General features: G+C 45.1%; 1 protein-coding gene across 3 annotated transcripts in view; it reads right to left on the bottom strand.

The window, feature by feature from the left end:
• PRIM2 (DNA primase subunit 2) overlaps positions 1-19241 on the bottom strand; it is a 238641-nt gene that overhangs the window by 98381 nt on the left and 121019 nt on the right. For all 3 annotated transcript variants that reach the window (XM_090034474.1, XM_090034477.1, XM_090034482.1), the window contains one exon: positions 161-228. In XM_090034474.1, the coding sequence (XP_089890600.1) occupies positions 161-228 (68 nt within the window). The remainder of the gene's footprint in view (positions 1-160; positions 229-19241) is intronic.

The raw sequence follows: 19241 nt of genomic DNA, 5'->3' as shown, positions 1-19241 counted from the left end.
TTTTTGTATAATTCATTATTAAAACGGAAAAATATTTTCTTTCAGCTCTTCTACTGTCATCCATCAACATACATTTGTTCTTGAAAGAGGCTTAAACACTCCATAAATACAATTATCTTATCTGTATCCAATGAATAAATTTGATTCCTATTCACCTTACCTAAGGTGATTAAGCAGAGGTTGAAGTCTCTCGTCAGACTGCACAGCAGGCAAGGATCGTGCTGTCAGCTAGAAAAAATAACAAAATTTTAATTTATAATAATTTCATGTTAGGAAAATTTGATCACATGAATTTGCAATGATGAAAGCAACCATGCAATTTTTTTATTCCTTAGTAAAGTATAGTATAACACATTTGTCATATATTAACGGGCACACAGAATAAAGTACAGTGTTTTTAAAAGTGCCATAAACTGAAATACTTATCCATTATTTCACAAAATTAACTAATACTAGTAAATTTTTAACATTTTGTTTTAATTGAAATAGTTATCCTTCTGTCAAGAGGTTTTTAATAATTTTAGCAAAACATCTGAATTAAAGAGGAGTATTTTTTGGTACTGATATCCTACTAGAAACTGCAAAATACAAGTGAAAATAGACGACTAAGCCCTCTTCATATTTATGCAAACAGTATATGATCCTTCACAAAGATATATGAAGATTAATGCTATGAGAAGACTGTGTGCATTCTGTGGTATGTCTGTAAACTGTCTCCAATTCTTTAATGACTATATTAAGACTTAGGTTCTCTTTTCATGGCAGTACTCTACCAATTCTACAAGTATATTTTCCAAGGTTCTCTGATGTAAAATACCGAAAAATTATGTGTTAAAAAAAAAGTAATTTAACATTCATGAACGTATTTCCATTTTATTTAATACATACACAAGTTATAAGCAAAACAGTATACATGGCAAACCTGCACACACAAACAGTAAGGCACATTGGATGAATGTATGTGGTAGTTTAGAGTCAATGAATAAGAATCTGGGGCTCGCTGCACACGAGGCAAATTTTACATTTTACCAACTAAAACAGAACGAGAATGCTAACATTCCCAGTTCTTAAAACATGCTACTAAACCAGAGAAATGAGGCATTAATTCCAAGACCAAGTACAAAGAAAACAGGAGCTATTTGGCAAGCAAAAAAATGCACTGATTCTTCCTAAAAGGCAAATAATTAAATTCCATTTTTAAGGTCAAGCTTTGAGTCTGCAGTTATTAGCTGAGAAACAGGGTCCACACAAATTTAAATTTCCAGAATACTTCCCTTTATAGCAATAATGTTATAGTGTTATACAAAGATGTAAAAACTAAACCCACTAATAAAAAATATACACTTTACATTTCCAAATATCTTTGAAAATAAAAGGGTGTGGCTTTATTTCATGGTTAGCTCAATATAACTCAAGTTCTGCCCCTAGCCTGGTTCCACCTATACATAAAAAAAACCTCTAGTTTAAGCTCAAGATATCTATTCTGTTAAGTAGCCCTAGTAAAAGCTCAAGTGCTGCCACCCGTGGAGTTAACAGTACACTGGGGACTGTTTGCTAACCAAATTACTTTGTGCAATGTGTTGTTTTATAGCATGGCCACATCCACTAAAGCTAGGTCAGCTCAAGTGTACTACTGTCCATCCACTGACAAACATTAATTTAGAGGCGCAATGGGATCTGATTGTGATCCCAACAAACTTGTGTCTTGTCATGCCACACATACATAGCAGGTTGCACAATCATGATCCCAGATTCTCCCTGCACTTGCAAGCTGATTGTCAGCTGGTCCAGGACTGCACTGGAGCTCCTACCAGCCCTAGTGTGGTCCCTGAAGCTGGCCAATGATCAATCTGATTGTCAGCCAGTGGAGACCACACTTGGACCAGTTGGAGACCCTATTGCAATTTGTCACAGTCTGTCCTGACACACTATTTAAGGTACAATGGAAATCAGCTACAAAAATATTACTTGGCACCATGAATTGCCTGAACATATGGCTAGATCACCATTTAAAATGTGATTAAAAGATTAATTGCGTCTTATGTGTAACGTCCCAGGGCCTCAGGGTACAGCTAAAGCCAGCTGTTGCAATGAAGACAAGACCTAAAATCATGAAGACTTAAAACAAAGGTAGAGTAATTTCTACCTTTCAGAGAACAGGGGTCAGTTACAGAAACAGTGATTCTCTTCACAATAAAAGCATGACTAACAATATACTAGCAATAGGGATGTGAACAGTTAAACAATGAAAAAAAGGCAGGCAACACAGCCCTGCCAGGCAGGCAGTTCCCCCTCATTCCCTCTTCTTCCCTGCACTGCTGCAGCCAGCCCCAGGAAGGTGCAGGCTGGTGACTGCAGTGCCTTGCTGGCTGTTTCTCCCCTGGACTCCCTGGCTGAACTGCCTGCCTGGTGGGGCTGCTTTGGCCCCAGGCTCATTACCCCCCTCCCCCAATTTCACAGAGCCACAGGCTGGAGCCCAGTACCACCATCCCCATCCCCATGGGATGCAGCATCTTCTGTTGCTATAGATGCCGCAGAGACTGGCAGAGTAAGATGGAGGTAAATGGGCATAGGGTGACTACCCTGGGCCTGCAGCTCAGCCCCACTGCATGTGTTGCCACCTGCCCCAACCGGACCCAGAGCCAGGCTCCGAGAAGACCCAGCTGCCCAGTTTTGATGTGAAGTGCAACCCTGGGGAGCTGCTGAATCCCCAGCTGCACTGCAGGGGCCTGGGAGCACCCTGTTGGTGCTGGGATGGGCAGACTTTAAAGTGGGCTTCAAGAAATGCTAGTGAAGTCTGAAAACAATATTTAATAAAACCAAAAAAATGTGCTTGCAAATTATACTCTTACTTCTAGCTCTAGAAAAATAACCAACCAACTTGTCTTATTGGTTCCAACTCTCCCAAGATGAATATTTAAAATATTCCTAAAGCATTCTATTAATTTGCCGCTATTTCAAAATGCATAGTATTTAGGGAGAAAAAAAATCATATAGCAAAATGAGAGCGCCATCCTAAGCTTAGATCTAAATGGCTGTTCATTAAACTCTGTTAGGTTTCTTAAGATTAAAAAAATAATAATTTTGTCATCTTACCAACCAATGTGGCAGTTTGCTTTGTATAGCAGCCATGTTACATTATGGCTGTCTATTTTATTTATGTAAAATAAAACTTCTGCTGGTTAAAGATTCTTATTTTAGAAAGCAGAATTTACATTTACAAAAAGAACTGGCGTCTTTCAAAACATCAATAAAAAGATATTACCTCCCTAACCAGAAATTATTCAAACACCCTGAATAGCACCTGTTCCTTCCTTCATTTCATACTCAGATACAAAAACTAAAATCATAAACACAATTACACAGAATACACCAAAGAGAGAGAGACACACAGAGACAGAGAAGACAACAAAGCACACACACTCTTGGTCTACATGCAGTCTTTCACGGTTATGACTATATTCATATGGAATTTCTATTTTACAATGAGAACTATTTAATATAGTTGCTCATTTTCATTTAAGAAATAATTTTAACAAAGGATGGGCCACTTATTCAGAGACACTAATAATAAGATTTTTTTTATTGCAAATGATATGTGCTGGTTTACTGAAACCAGATTCTGCTCAGTTAAAAAAAGAAAATCTCTCTCTCTCAAAAGCAAAATTAGGAAGATACAATGAAGTTTTTGATATGCCTCAATATTATATTAAAATGATATCTTCCTATAAAGATTAACTGCAGTAGAATACAAATACTAATACGGCAACAGCCTTGTTTTCTGGCATGAACCAGGAATGGGTGGGGGGGTGCCTGTAATCTAAAAACAGTTACCTGAGGCACAGGGGTTTCCAGCCGGATGCAAAGTGTGCGCATGTGTGGGAGGGGGCAGCCGCACATGGAGCTGTGACAGCACAGGGTGGTAATGGTGACCGCCACCATGCGCAAGCTTCTCCCCCCACCCCGGTCTGGCCAGCCAGAAATTCCAGTTAATAGAAATGCCAGTTAGTAAAATGCTGGATAACAGGGCTTTTACCATACAAATAAATTAGCTAGACTTGTCCATCTGATTTTATGAAATACCTTAAGACTGACCAGGAAGGGACAATACTTGTTCTCCTAGTTCACAACAGTTTATATTCGTCTCTAATCTGCAATAAGGGCTGGAGAGCATCAGTGACAAGTTTCATGTTCAGACCATTTTCAGGGGAAGTATAACTAAAGCAAAGAACCTGTTTTTAAGAGAACACAAAGAGAATCTCTGCAGATGTTACAACTCACAAGCTCGGCAGAATGTGGAAATGTATCAACATGCCCAGCTAAACAAATAATAGAATGTGCCATTTATATTAAGCAAATGAGCTAGCAGGAAAAGCCTGCAAGGCGGCCTTGAAATAAATAACTCACGTACAGCATAATGTAGTTTTAGCAAGAGAACATTAGCATGAATAGTGTTTGGTGTAACAAGAGGTACCAAATGCAGTTTGTGGTATAGTAAATATACCTTTGTTAAATTACTTAGGTAAGTTGTAATAATAAATACCAGCCTTGTTAGAGAAGACCATAACATAAGGAAAAAGAATACAGGATTGTGATAATAAAAAATCCTCCCTTCAATTTCACATAAACTGCAGCTAATTGGCACCTTTCAGGAACACGGAACAGGTTCAACCTAATTCCCAGGGTCTCTGCAAAACAAATAATTTGATGCAACCATTCAGAGAACGTTCCTTAAGGGGAAAATCAGATATAAATATGTTGTACAAACTGCATGGAAACTTGGATAACTCAGTGGATCCGAGAAAGCCTACTTCTCGTCTGTGTACCATTTGCTGTCTCCCTCCTGAGTTCCCCAGTAGATAAGGCATCTTCATTCCACTTTAACAGGCAGCCAGACACACACACATATCACTGCCTATCTTGTTTAAGACACGAAATAAACAACGAAAGAAAAAAACCTCAAAAAACAAAAAAACCCTGCCTCCTGCCAGTCATTAGTTGCCAACCTAACAATCCACCTATAATCCAGGTAGTAATGATCAATCCAAACTTCCATTATTAGGAGAATCATGTGAGTTCTTTTCACATAACCTGTGTGGTCAGCTTAATCGTGTTTTAAGTGTAACATCTGTCAAGGGACATAATATCCTTGAAACGAGCATACCAATTTCAGTTTTAATAACCAGATATCATGTGTACTAGAAAACTTTTTAAAAAGTTGTACTTACAAAAATGTGCTCGAAAACAGTTTTAACAGAGATTTCAATTATTTACCTAGCCACAAGCTTAAGTGCCATGTTCCTAATTATCTTCAAATTAAATATTGCTAAACAAGTATATGTTTTTACAATATTAACTAAAATGTAATCTTGTAAAACTATTCCAATTAATTATCTATCTCCTCCACTGGGAAGAAGTCTTGCTCCACATTATGTCAAAGCAGAAAGAATACTACTTACTCTATTACATGGAAACAAAAGCACATGATTAAATATTGGTAATTATCTTGAAATGTCCTTATATTTGGACCTAGATATCATGTTTTGTTTATTTTCTACAACACCAAGAAAGCTGCACATAACATAGAAGTAACATAAGTGCAATATTAGGCCACAACCCAAAGGGGAGGGGAGACCAGGACAAGTGACTCCTCAAGGGAACAATCCTGGATGCGCATGCAAAGTCTATCCTGTCTCGGAGGAAAGGCAGCAAAAGGGCACAGCAACCCCCTTGGCTCTCCAGGGAACTAGCGGACCTCCTGCGTCTTAAAAGAAAGACCTACAAAGGTGGAGGACTGAATCCACCACCAAGGAGGAATACTCTGCACTGGTCCACACCTGCAAAGAGCGAACAAGGAAAGACAAGGCTGCGACTGAACTCCAACTAGCTACAACTATCAAGGATAATAAAAATTCCTTTTTTAGATATGTGGGGACCCAGAGGAAAAGCAAGGGAAACATTGGACCCCTGCTGAACCAGATGGGGCAACTTACAACCAATGCCCAAGAAAAAGCCAACTCGCTAAACAGGTACTTTGCGTCAGTTTTTCACCAGCCCCATGGAATGCCCCTGCCCACTACGGGACAGGGAGGCCCAGGAGAGGGAGATTCCTTACGCTCCATAAATGCTGAGCCTGTAAAGGAACACTTTGAGAGGCTTGATACCTTCAAGTCAGCCGGCCCTGACAGTTTACACCCCAGGGTACTCAAGGAGTTGCCAAGCAAAGCGCAGCACCTGGCACAAATCCTTGAGAACTCCTGGTGCCCTGAAGTGCCCAAAGACTGGAAGAAGACCAATGTGGTGCCTAGCTTCAAGAAAGGGAGAAAAGTTGATCCGGCAAGCTACAGGCCGATCAGCCTGAACTCTAACCTGGGGAAGTTCTTAGAAAGATTATCAAAGAGGCCAACCTTAACAGACTGGCTGACGGCAACATCCTGAGGGATAGCCAGCACGGGTTTGTCGCGGGTAGGTCTTGCTTGACCAATCTCATTTCCTTCTATGACCAGGTGACCTATTAGCTGGACAAGGAAGAAGAGATTGATGTCATATATCTTGACTTTAAAAAAGCCTTCAATCCAATATCCCATGATCACCTCTTGGCAAAACTGGCTAACTGCGGCCTCGGCCGCACCACAATCCACTGCCTGGGGAATTGGCTCCGCAGTAGAACCCAGAGGGTGGTGATTAATGGACGTCAATTGTTGTGGTGCACTGAGACCAGTGGGGTCCCTCAAGGCTCTGTCCTAGGGTCTATACTATTTAACATCTTCGTTAATGATGTAGATGTTGGTGTCAGAAGCGGACTGGCCAAGGTCACTGATGACACCAAACTCTGGGGTAAAGCATCCACACCTGAGGACAGAAGGGTGATCCAGGCAGACCTTCACAGGCTCAGAAAATGGACACGAGAACCTGATGGTGTTTAACACTGAAAAATGCAAGGTTCTCCACCTTGGGAGGAAAAACCTGCAGCACCCTTATAGGTTCAGCAGTGTTACGCTGGTTAGCACTACGGACAAAAGGGACTTGGGGATCACGATTGACCACAAGATGAACATGAGCCTTCAATGTGATGCTGCAGGTAGGAAAGCGGGCAAAACGCTGGCTTGCATCTATAGATGCTTCTCATGCAAATCCCAGGTCATCATTCTCACAATGTACTTGGCCTTGGTGAGGCCGCAGCTTTAGTATTGCATCCAGTTTTGGGCTCTGCAATTCCAAAAGGATGTGGAGAAGCTTGAGAGGGTGCAGAGGAGAACCACACACATGATCAGAGGTCAGGAAAACAGACCTTATGAAGAGAAGCTGAGAGTAATGGGACTCTTCAGCCTGGAAAAGTGCAGGCTCACGAGTGATCTGGTGGCCACCTATAAGTTTATCAGGGGTGCTCATCAGGATCTGGGGGAACATTTGTTCACCTGAGCGCCCCAAGGGATGACAAGGCCAAATGGTCACAAACTCCTCCATGACTATTTCAGGCTGGACATAAGGAAGAATTTCACTGCCCAAGCCCCCAAGGTCTGGAATAGCCTGCCATCGGAGGTGGTTCAAGCACCTACTTTGAACGCCTTCAAGAGACATTTGGATGTTTATCTTGCTGGGATCCTATGATCCCTGCTGATTTCCTGCCCCTGGGACAGGGGGCTGGACTCAATGATCTTCCAAGGTCCCTTCCAGCCCTAGTGTGTATGAATCTATATTTTTCATGAAAATATATTTTAAAATTTTGAATTTTTAAAATAGAGAGTCTTTTCAAATCATCAAGGTAAACTTGGTTCAATCATTTAAAAATGAAAAAGAAGAAAAGTTGGCTTCACTTTAAAATATTTCATCCCTTTACTCTATATGGCTTACTCAATATTGGCTAAACCTCATCTCCCAGCCCCAAGGGAAAGCGCGAAAGCAGTCCCCCCACTACCACAAGTTACACAGTCGAGTTTCCCATGTTTGGGGAAAAAAATAACAGGGGTCAGCACACCCAGAGTGCAAGGGGCAATCCTCATCCTGTGAAAACCATTATCTATACCAAGGACGGGAAAAATATGGCCCATGGGCTGGATCCGGCCCATCAGGCTATTCTAGCCAGCCCCTGAGGCCCCTAAAAAATTTAGAAAATTAATATTTATCTGCCCCTGGCTGCCCATCAAAGATTACAGGAGCCAGAGGCAGTAGGACCCAGGGGGAGTCAGTGGCAGAACTAAACAACCAGAGCAGCAAATCCAGCCCGGCCCTGCCACACACTCCAATCCCCCCCACCCCGAGCCCTAGCCAGAAGCCTCTGCCTAGCAGGGGCTGCAGGAGCCTTCTAGGCTGGGGCTGGTTCCTGCCTCCCTACAATGAGGTGTGACAGGAGTATTGATACTGGAGCCTTTCTGTTGGTGACTCCGCCCTCCTGTTATGGGCCAACCACTGCTCACTCTCCTGCCATGCTTTGATCTGAATTGATTAGTTAATTAATGTAATTAGTGGGAAGCTGCCCACTTTATGCGCCCCGGTGCCAGGGGACACTATCTGTGGCTCCTTTTTCTCCCCTACACCGCAGCCCAAGCCTTGCAGATGGTACTGACGTGGTTTTGACCTGGGCCCTGCTGTGATTTGGCCCTCTCCTTGACCTCTCTGGGACTCCTCACTGCCCCCCTCACTCTGGGGCTCCTCATTCCTCATGGCCCTCTTTCCAGGTCTTCTCACTGCCCCCCTTGCTCTGGGGCTGGGGTCAGTGCACCCCAAAATGACACACCCTCCCTGGCACCAGGGTCCCCACACTACCATGGAGCCCCTATGAGGCCTCCTCCAACCCCAATAGCCTCACCCGCTCCTCTGGTTAAACAGCAAACACAAAAACACACAGCCCCTGGGCTACACCATAAAAAGCTAAACTGTCCGGCCAAACAACGTTCAATCCCTACTGGGAAATACTCCAACCCATAGCAGCAAACAAGGGCTGCTCATGCAGTCAGGCTTCTCCCCTCTGTCTACACTGGCCGAGGTCCTCCTCCCTTGGCCGCCAACAGGGAACTGCCCTCCTGGCTTCATGCCTGGGGCTTGTGTGCCAGGCCCTGCCCCTTCCTGTCAGCTGGCTCCCCAGCAGTTGTCCTAGCAACAAGCACCTGCGACTCTGGCTGCCCTGGTAACTAGCAGCTGGGCTTCCCCCTTCTCGCCACTAGGGGTCTCTCCCAAGCTGTTTCTACTCTCAGGCACAGGGCACCTGAGTGCTCTGTGACATGAGGGAAATACAGATAAGGGGGTGGGGGTGAGGAAGGCAGGGAAGGACTGCGGGCGATTGCAGTCCCAGCAGTGCAGCCAGGAACCACATGGTGTGGGTGGATGGCGGGAACAGGGAAGCAGCTGCAGCAGGGGAGGGGAAGGGGCAGGGGCAGTGAGCGGGCACGCAGGCCCTGTGTCAGTGCGCTGGGGCCAGTGCCAGCAGGGCCAAGGGAGAGGTGGCAGGAGTGTGGGCCCAAGCTGCCAGGGACTCTATGGAACCAGGCTGGCTCCCTCCACTTCCTGCTTGAGCAGCACAGCCTGGCTCCACAGAGCCCCTGGCAGCCTGGCCCCATGCTCCTGCTGTCTCGCTCTGGGCCACACTGGCCCCAGTGCACCAACACATTTAAATAATCATTTAAATACCAAAGGCATATCTAACTCATGAAGGACACTACCAGGGATACCTATCCTGAAAACATGAAACACCTTAACACCATCAACATATTCCTTAGCACCATCCTATGTAGTGCAGACAAGCCCAAAGTTTTATTTAAAAAATCTATAAAGGTAGCTAAAAGAGGACCCTCCCCCTCACTTCTCCTATCTTTCTCTACTTCTGACATTGTTTATAATCTTACTCTGCACTATTGCATACAAGTGATCTTTCTATCACTTTCTGGGCTGGTAATAATATTCTGCTATTCTTATATGGAATATCAAATATATAGAATATGGAAGCCACAAATGATATACAAGATTTTTTCTGCATTTACTTTAAAATGTCTCAAAATTGCAGAGTGGCAAGGGTTTCTTAGGACTAACAGTATAGTTGGGACTAACAGTATAGTTGAACCCGGAAGTGATTTTAGATAATAAGAATGTGGCGCGAAGAAAACTTTTCATGCAAAAGTTAGACAAGCATTTGAAGGCAAGACATTCTTCCTCAGGTCTGGATTGTACTAAAGTAACAAGCATAGGGACATTTGACCATATTGCAGCATAGGAACTGTGCTCTATCAAAGCATGTCATCAATAATTGTGAAATAAAGGCTCATTTTTAAAAGCAAAAACTTTTTCCCATGACTCTCTCATTAGAATTAAGCCAGTTGTCAAAAAAGCTACGTTTTACATTGCGTTCAACATTGAGTTAACACCAACATTTCAAATAACAAAAATGACTTTAAGTACATATTTGTATAAATAAGGATCACAATTACAGATTCTTAACTGTGAGATTCTACAGGGTGTGCTGTCTCATGTTAAAACTAAATTTATCTTTCCTTGTTTCTTATATGTACAAGCTGGACTAACATACATTATGACCATAGCGTCGGCTTCATATACACCATATACTGAACATGAAGATAGCCTTATCAGCAAAAAGCAAACGTGCTATCCAATGTTAGATATATTTTAAAAAATCATAACCTTATCAAGCAAGGAGCTTAGCTTCTTACTGAGCTCTAAACATGCTGAAGTAGGGAATATTAAACATTTCAAGGTTAAGATATTTCCAGTTCAGAGGTCTGGATGATGTAAAGAACGGACAGAGTAAACCTCAAAGAGAACCCAGAAGTGATTTTAGATAATAAGAATGTGGCACGAAGAAAACTTTCCATGCAAAAGCCAAGATAGGCACCATGATATCAAGAGTATGTGACATTTAAAATGGACAGAAAGAGAGAAGTGTTAAAGGGAAGATAATAAAGAAACAGAATAAGATAGTAACCTTCAACAAATTTTGTAAGGGGGAAAAAAAAAATATATCACACAACAATTTCAAATAAGCCATAAACAAGAAGCAACTCCTACGATGGTGTCGACACGAAGTGCTGCCAAGGCCCCTGCCCGGGAGGCGCAGCCTACACGGGGCTTGCCTGAGGCCTCCACCCAGACAGAGCCCATGGGGGGGGCTAGTGTCCCCCACCCCCTGGCCTGCAGGAGTTGCCCAGCAAGGCCTGGGGGACAGGGATTGGGGACCTCCACACCTGTCCTGCAGGCACCTGCCTTAGGGCCCCGAAGGTGCAGGTGAGAGAGCTCCAGGAGGAGGTTAGCAGGATGAGGGGAATCAGGGAGGAGGAGGATGAAATTGACAGCTATTTCCTTTGCCTGCAGGGCCACACATCCAAGGAAGACACACCGCGAGAAGTGCCCTCCACTGCAAAGTGGCAGATGGTCACCTCCAGAACCAGGGCTGCTCATAACACAGCAGTACCAGTTCCTCCAGTCCGCCTGGAGAACAGGTACGGGACCCTGGCAACACTGGAAGAGAAGGAAGGACAGGAGGCAACTACACACTCTCCACAATCCGAGCAGGCCAAAGGAGCCAAGCAGGCCCGGAGGAAAAAGCATCGAGTGGTCATCATAGGCAACTCTACCCTGAGAGGTACAGAGGGCCCTATCTGTCACCAGGACCCCCCGACACACGAGGTCTACTGCCTATCCAAAGCAAAGATTCAGGACGTGAAGGGGATGATCCAGGCCGTGATCCAGCCCAACGATTACTACCCCATGGTCCTAATCTATGTGGGTACTAATGATGCGGCAAGGAGAAGCCCTGATCACCTGATGGCAGACCACCATACTCTGGGGGGTGTACTGAAGGAGATAGGCCCACAGGTGGTTTTCTCTTCTCTCCTACCAGTGAGTGGACGTGGAAGACAGCATGCAACGTGCATCGCAGAGCCCTACAGGCAGCTTCGGGAATGGTGTCTTGAGGCAGGCTTTGGTTTCCTTGACAACGACCCACACGTCACAAGTGACATACTTGGATGGGATGGGCTCCACCTTTCTCCTAAAGGTAAGCATGTGTTTTCTTCTAGGTTGGCGGATCTCCTCTGGCAGGCTTTAAACTAGGCTCGTTGGGGAAAGGGGAAGACAAGGGAGGAGAAAGCCTTGGACTGCCAAACCAAGCAACACCCACAAGTACAGCCCAGCCTAGACCAACGAGCGGAACATATACACAGGTAAGCAACAGGGGCCAGGGTAATGCTGAAAGTAGGGGGCCAGCGCGCACATCTTCAGGAGGCCGCAAATGCTTCTACACAAACACTCGTAGTATGGGAAACAACCAAGAGGAACTTACCCTCCTGCTAGCTGACACCAACCCGGACATGATGGAGCTCACTGAAACATGGTGGGACCCAACACATGACTGGGTGGTGAATATCAAGGGCTACAGGCTGTACAGGTGGGGGCATGGTGCTCACATTAAGGAGGAATACACATCCTCATCAATTAGCAAAGAATCAGAGGAGGGGCACTCTGAAGTGCTTTGGGTTAGAATACAAGGCAGTCGAGGGGAAAGAGACTTAACAGTGTGGGTCTCCTACAGACCACCCAACCAAGGGGAAGAGCTAGACCAGGAATTCTGAAGTCAGCTCATGGAGGTAGTTAGGTCAAAGGACAAGGTCATCATGGGTGACCTGAACTTTCCAGACATCTGCTGGCCACCTGCGATGACATGGTGAGAGGGCTGCAGGTGCTCGACTACCTGGGCGACAGCTATCATCGCCTGCTAGAATTCACCATCCAGTGCAAGGTGGCAAAGGCCTGCAGCAAGGCGGCAGCTCTCGATTTCAGGAGGGCGGACTTCAATGAGCTAAAGAGAATACTCAGGGAGGCACTGAGGTCCCAGAGGGGAGGGGAGCCAAGTGTCCAAGAAGAGTGGTCACTCCTTAAGGAGACGATCCTCCAAGCCCAAAGGGAGGTAATCCCAACATGGATCTAAGGAGGCAGGAGGGCGCAAAAGACCCCATGGCTCACCAAAAGTGTCCAGGAATATCTCCTAGCAAAAGGGAGGCATACACCCAATGGAAGGCAGGAGCCATCACCAGGGAGGATTATACTGCAGATGCTCGGGGATACAGGGGGGCAGTCAGGAAAGCCAAGGCGGACATGAAACTGGGACTAGCTTCCCGGATCAAGGACAACAAGAAGTCCTTTTTTAAATATATAGGGGGCAAAAAGAAGGTTCTGGGTAACATGGGGCCCCTGCAAGACACGCTAGGAAATTTGGTCATCACACTGATGACAAAGCCAACATATTTAATGATTTCTTTGTCTCCATTTTCCTGAGCAGAGACTGGAAAAGCCACCCACCCTCTGGGCCCCCCTCAGACCCTAGGGGAGGCACACCTAGGCCAAGGGTTAGTGAGGAACTGGTTAGGAAACTTCTGGAGGGACTGGATGTATTTAAATCAGGTGGTCCAGATGATCTCCACCCTAGAGTACTGAGGGAATTAGCTGAGGTCATTGCAGGACCCCTGGCATGGCTTTATGAGCACTCGTGGTGCTCTGGTGTGGTACCAGAGGACTGGAAGAGGGCCACCGTGGTTCCCATCTCCAAAACAGGGAGGAAGGAGGACCCAGGAAACTATAGGCCAGTTAGTCTTACCTCAATCCTTTTTGAGGTAAGCTTTTTGAGAGAATTATTCTGGCACATGTCCACAAGGGGCTAGCAGGGGAGATTATGCTTAGGGGCAACCACCACAGGTTCATTAGAGGCAGGTCCTGTCAGACCAACCTGGTGGCCTTCTACGACCAGGTCACCAAATCCTTAGATGCAGGGGTAGCAGTGGATGTACTCTTCCTGGACTTTCGGAAGGCCTTCGACGCTATCTCTCACCCCGTTCTCATTAAGAAACTGGGGGACTGTGGTGTCGACACCCACAGTCAATTGGGTCCAACTGGCTGGAGGGTCACACCCAGAGAGTGGTAGTGGACAGGTCATTTTTGACCTGGAGGGATATGGGCAGTGCAGTTCCGCAGGGCTCGGTCCTCAGGCCCGGGCTGTTCAACATCTTCATCAGTGACTTGGATGAGGGGGTAAAAAGCACCCTGTTCAAATTTCCTGATGACACTACGATTCGGGGGGATGTGGGCACACTAGAAGGGAGGAACAGGCTGCAATCAGACCTAGACAGGTTACAGGGGCGGGCGGATGAGAATAGGATGGGATTCAACACTGACAAGTGCAAGGTCATGCGCCTGGGGACAAAGAACCAGCAGCAAGCCTACAGGCTGGGGAATTCCTTTCTCATCAGTACAGGCAGAAAAGGATCTTGGAGTCATCACTGATGCCAAGATGAACATGGGCCAGCAGTGTGGGGATGCAGTCAGGAAGGCCAACCACAGATGCATTTCGAGCAGGTCCAAGGAGCTGATCCTCCCCGTCTAATTCAATAAATGATACTTTGATTTTGCAAAAGCAACGGAAATTCATAGCAGTTAACATTTCCTTTTGACAATCACAGTTTTTAAGAGAGAAGATTAAGTGGATATATGCCCACCCAGTCTTGCGACATTTCCTAGTAACAAATTAGGGAGTTAAGCAGATCATCAAGTCTGACCCCCTGCCACGGGCAGGAAAGGATCCTGGGGTCAAACAAACCTGGCTAGATAGCTGTCTAGCCTCCTTCTGAATTTCCCCAGGGTAGGGGCAAGCACCACTTGTCTTGGAAGTTGGTTCCAGATCCTAGCCCCCCTGACTGTGAAGTAGTGCCTCTTGAATCTATTCTCAGTCAACTTAGGGCCCTTGTTCCTTGTTACTACCAGTAGTGCTTGGGGGAACAGGGATTCTCCCATTGCCTGCTGATCCCCCTTGGCAAGCTTATAGGCGGCCACCAGATCCCCTCTCAGCCTTCTTTTGTGGAGGCTGAACAAGTTCAGGTCCTGTAGTCTCTCCTCATAGGGCCTACCCTGCTGCCCCCTGATCAAGCGAGTGGCCCTCCCCAGGTCCCTCTCAATGCTATCCACACCCTTCTTGAAGTACAGCACCCAGAACTGGACACAGTACTCCAACTGTGGCCTGACCAATGTCACAGAGGAGGAGAATCACCTCCTTGGACCTGCTCGTGATGCATCTATGGATGCATGACAAGGTACAGTACACCTTCCTGACCACACCCCCACATTGGCGGCCCATGTTCATCTTGGAATCAATAGCGACTCCAAGATCCTTTTCTGCCTCTGTGCTGACAAGAAGGGAGTCCCCTAGCCTATAGGTATGCTGCTGGTTCTTCCCCCTTGGTGCAACACCTTGCACTTGTCCGTATTGAAACCCATCCCATTCTCCCACCTCTGTAACCTGTCCAGATCTAGTTGTAGCCTGTCCCTCTCTTCTAATGTGCTCACTTCTCCTCACATCTTAGTGACATCTGTGAACTTGAACAAGGTGCTTTTCACCCCCGTGCCCAAGTCGCCGATGAAGACATTGAACAGTGTGGGCCCGAGGACAAAGCCCTGAAGAACCCCACTGCCCACATCCCTCCGGGTTGAAAATGACGTGTCCACTACCACTCTCTGGGTGTGGCCCTCCAGCCAATTTGCAATCCATCTGACTGTGTAGGCGTCAACACCACAGTCGCATAATTTTTTAATGAGGATGGTATGAGAGACAGTGTCAAAGGCCTTTCTAAAGTCCAGAAAGACTACGTCCACTGCAACACCTGCATCCAAGGATTTTGTGACCTGGTCATAGAAGACAACCAGGTTGGTCTGACAGGGCCTGCCTCTAATGAACCCATACTGATGCCCCTAAACAATCTCACCTGCTGGTCCCTTGCAGATGTGCTCCTGTATAATTTTCTCAAAGTGCTTCCCCAGGACTGAGGTAAGACTAACAGACCTATAGTTTCCTGGATCCTCTTTCCTCCCTTTTTTGAAAATGGGGACCACATTGGCCCTTTTCTAGTCCTCTGGCATGAGTACCATGAGTGCTCGTAAAGTTGTGCCAGGGGTCCTGCAATGACCTCTGCCAATTCCCTCAGCACTCTGGGGTGTAGATCGTCAGGACCTGCTGATTTCAACATGTCTAGTCCCACCGGTACTTCCCTGACTAGGTCCTCACTGACCCTGGGCCTGGCTGTGCCTCCCCTGGGTCCATCCAGATTCCCAGTAGGGGGGATGTCCCTGTCCCTGCTCAGAAAGGTAGAAGCAAAGAATCTATTAAAGAGATTGGCTTTGCCATCTGGTACTACCACCAGATTACCAAGCATGTCCCGCAGAGGACCCACATTACTTGGTACCTTCTTTTTAGCCGCTTTGTATTTAAAAAAGGACTTCTTTTTATCTTTGATCTGGGTCGCTAGTCCCAGTTGCATCTTTGTCTTAGCATTCCTAACAGCCCCCCTACAATCTCGAGCAATGGAGGTATGCTTTCCAAGCATTGCCTTTCCAATGGAAAGGAGGGGCCATCACCAGGGATGACTATACTGCAGTTGCTCAGGATGTGTATTGCTCTTTGATGTAGAGCACCACACCCCCACCCTTCCTACCCCACAATATGCCAACCTTTTTATGGGCCACTTGGAAGAAGAATTCCTCAAGACTGCACCAAACCCAAACTATACTTAAGATCTATAGATGGCATCATCATTCAAACTAAAAACCTGCAGTCTCTAATTGATTTCCATAACAAATTCAATTATCACCCCTCCATCATACTTTAGCACCAATATTTCCCTTTTAGACACTATGACCAATGTCCAGAATGGTCATATACAAGAAGCCCACAGACCAACACACATATCTGCACAGAACCAGAAGTCACCGTAAACCCACCAAAAAAGCTGTAATACATAGCCAGACCCTCTGATACCACCGAATTTGCACCGAGAACACCATGACCGTCACCTCACAAATCTCAAAAGGGCTTTCAGCTCGACAAGGACACTCTTCTAGAGAGATAGATGGCATGTTTGCCACCTGGAGACCACATGAAGAATTGCTTCAGTACAAAAAGAAAATCCTCACGAATCACACACCATTAGTTATGACATACCATCCTTCCCTATAACCTATATGGAAAATCCTCAAACAACTTCAACCCACACTAGGAGAAGACCCAATTCTTAAAAAGATCTTCCCACAACCACCCACCCTAGCCTTTAAAACAAGCATCAAACCTTACCAATCTCATCACCACACGCAAACTTCCTATGGTCCAAAACACACCAAATGGATCCAGACCATGCCATGACAAGAAATGTAAAATCTTCCCAATGGCTAGAAAATGGTATTTAGAGGTTTGGCTTTTGGGAACTGGCTTGTAGGTAAAGTCAATTTTGCATTAATGCAATGGTCATAGGGAATGGCAAGGTTAATTGATTTCTAAAAACTTGTTTGTGACACAGTTTCCTTCAAGCCTCACTGTGTCTGCCACAGGCAAGCAGCAAGCAGACACAGGCTGGGAAATTGAAGACATGTATCACCCTGTTCCATAACACAGATCTAAGGACTCTACAGCATTGGCACTAGGTCATAGTGCCCAACTGCAGGATCCAGGAACTGCTGGCTTTGGGGAACAGATCAAATCCGGAGGGGACCAGTAAAATCCCAAACCAGGATGTGTGCATATGATGGGTTTGTGAAACAAAGGAATATGCTGACAGGACAGAACATGGATAGTATGACAACCATGGGGAAACAACAATGCCCAGAGATGATGAGTTATCAGAGCAGGAGAAAGAACACAAGAGGAGGGATTTCAGAGCATCAAAGAGTCCCTGAGAGGGGAATCCAAGGCCACCAAGAACAGAGGGCGCAACACCAGCCTGTCTCACCCATCCCATTGGGAGGGATGGATGGGTTGGCCTCAGCCTCCGACCTCCAGGCTACTGACACTCCAAAGAACCTCAAGGTGAAACTTGTGTACTGCCCAAACATACCTTCCTCTGTGACAGCTGTAGGACTGGTAACTATAGAATTGTTTGCATTATTTTTATCTGTGTCTCAATAACATTTGCCTATTATCGAATGGAGAGGTTGTAGTCGGTTTCAGGGTTTGGATCCACCCAGAACAAGGTATCTGGGTCACAAATCTAGTACCAATACTGTTAACATATCTCCACCACTCCCACAAAAACTACATCCCACAACAAAAGCATCACACTTCCTGGATCTTATACCTCCACCTCCAGAAATGTAATATATCTCATCCAGTATACTAAATGCCCTGATGAAAAATATGTAGGAGAAAAACAAGAACTGCATTCCAGAATGAATGCACACTGACAATTTATCAAAGACAAAAATTCCCAATTACCTCTGGGTGTACACTTCTCACAAGACAACCACTCTCTCTTCAACCTCTCAGTTCTAATTCTCAAAGAGAATTTACAAAACACCTTTCATAGATGACCCTACACATTTTACTTCATAAATCTACCGGATGCAAAAAAACATGGACTAAATATAGACATTGGACTAAATAGAGACACTTACAGCATATTTTAACTTGACTGCCATGCGATAACCCCAGGTAACCTCTCTACATTTTACTAACTACATTCTATCACCGGATCAACATTCTCATACCTATCGTCTCCCATGGCCTCTAATCCTCACTGCCAAACATTTGCATTTTCATAGACCTGTATTTTGCATATTGGCTTCCATTCCATTCAGGAGAACACAAAACAACAGCAGGCTCTCCCTATGTCTAAAGAAGGGTGTTTGTGCCTGGAAGCTTGCAAAGAACACTTTTTTCCAACTATTTAGTTACTGTAATAAAAGATACCACATTTAGCCACAAAACCTTCTCTGTGTATGTCCTTAGACCAGCATGGCTACAACACCCCTAAAATAATGCTGTATAAACCCTTAACACCATCAGTTTATTGATCATATCCCTTCCCCCCCTCCCCCTAAGTTCAACAAAACAGGTCATTTTAACTTGAAAGAAACATTCCTCCAAGTAAAAACTGCATAACTAAACTTATCTAAACTTTACCTATTTTGTCATACAATATGAAAACTGCATTTTGTACTCTTCCGAGATCAAACTGTAGCACAATTTCATATCACTACTTACACCTACAAAAACATGTACTTGTCTCTTGTCACAGATTTGCATAGACTTTGCTCAAATGCTTTAAATTCTTTTGCTTTCATATCACCCATAAGACATAGCATTTAGTAGCTTTTTAAATATTATTGATGTGTTGTCTAAACAACTCTAAGTTTCATTTTTACATTAAATATACCATAAACCCAGTTTTTCCCCTTTCCAATTACACTTTTTGCACTGTTTTAAA

This window comes from Crocodylus siamensis, chromosome 1 (assembly GCF_052110815.1).
Source record: "Crocodylus siamensis isolate JL-2025a chromosome 1, ASM5211081v1, whole genome shotgun sequence".
Lineage (NCBI taxonomy): Eukaryota > Metazoa > Chordata > Crocodylia > Crocodylidae > Crocodylus > Crocodylus siamensis.
Note: the sequence above shows the minus strand (reverse complement) of the source record. Positions and strands in the feature narration are given on the sequence as shown.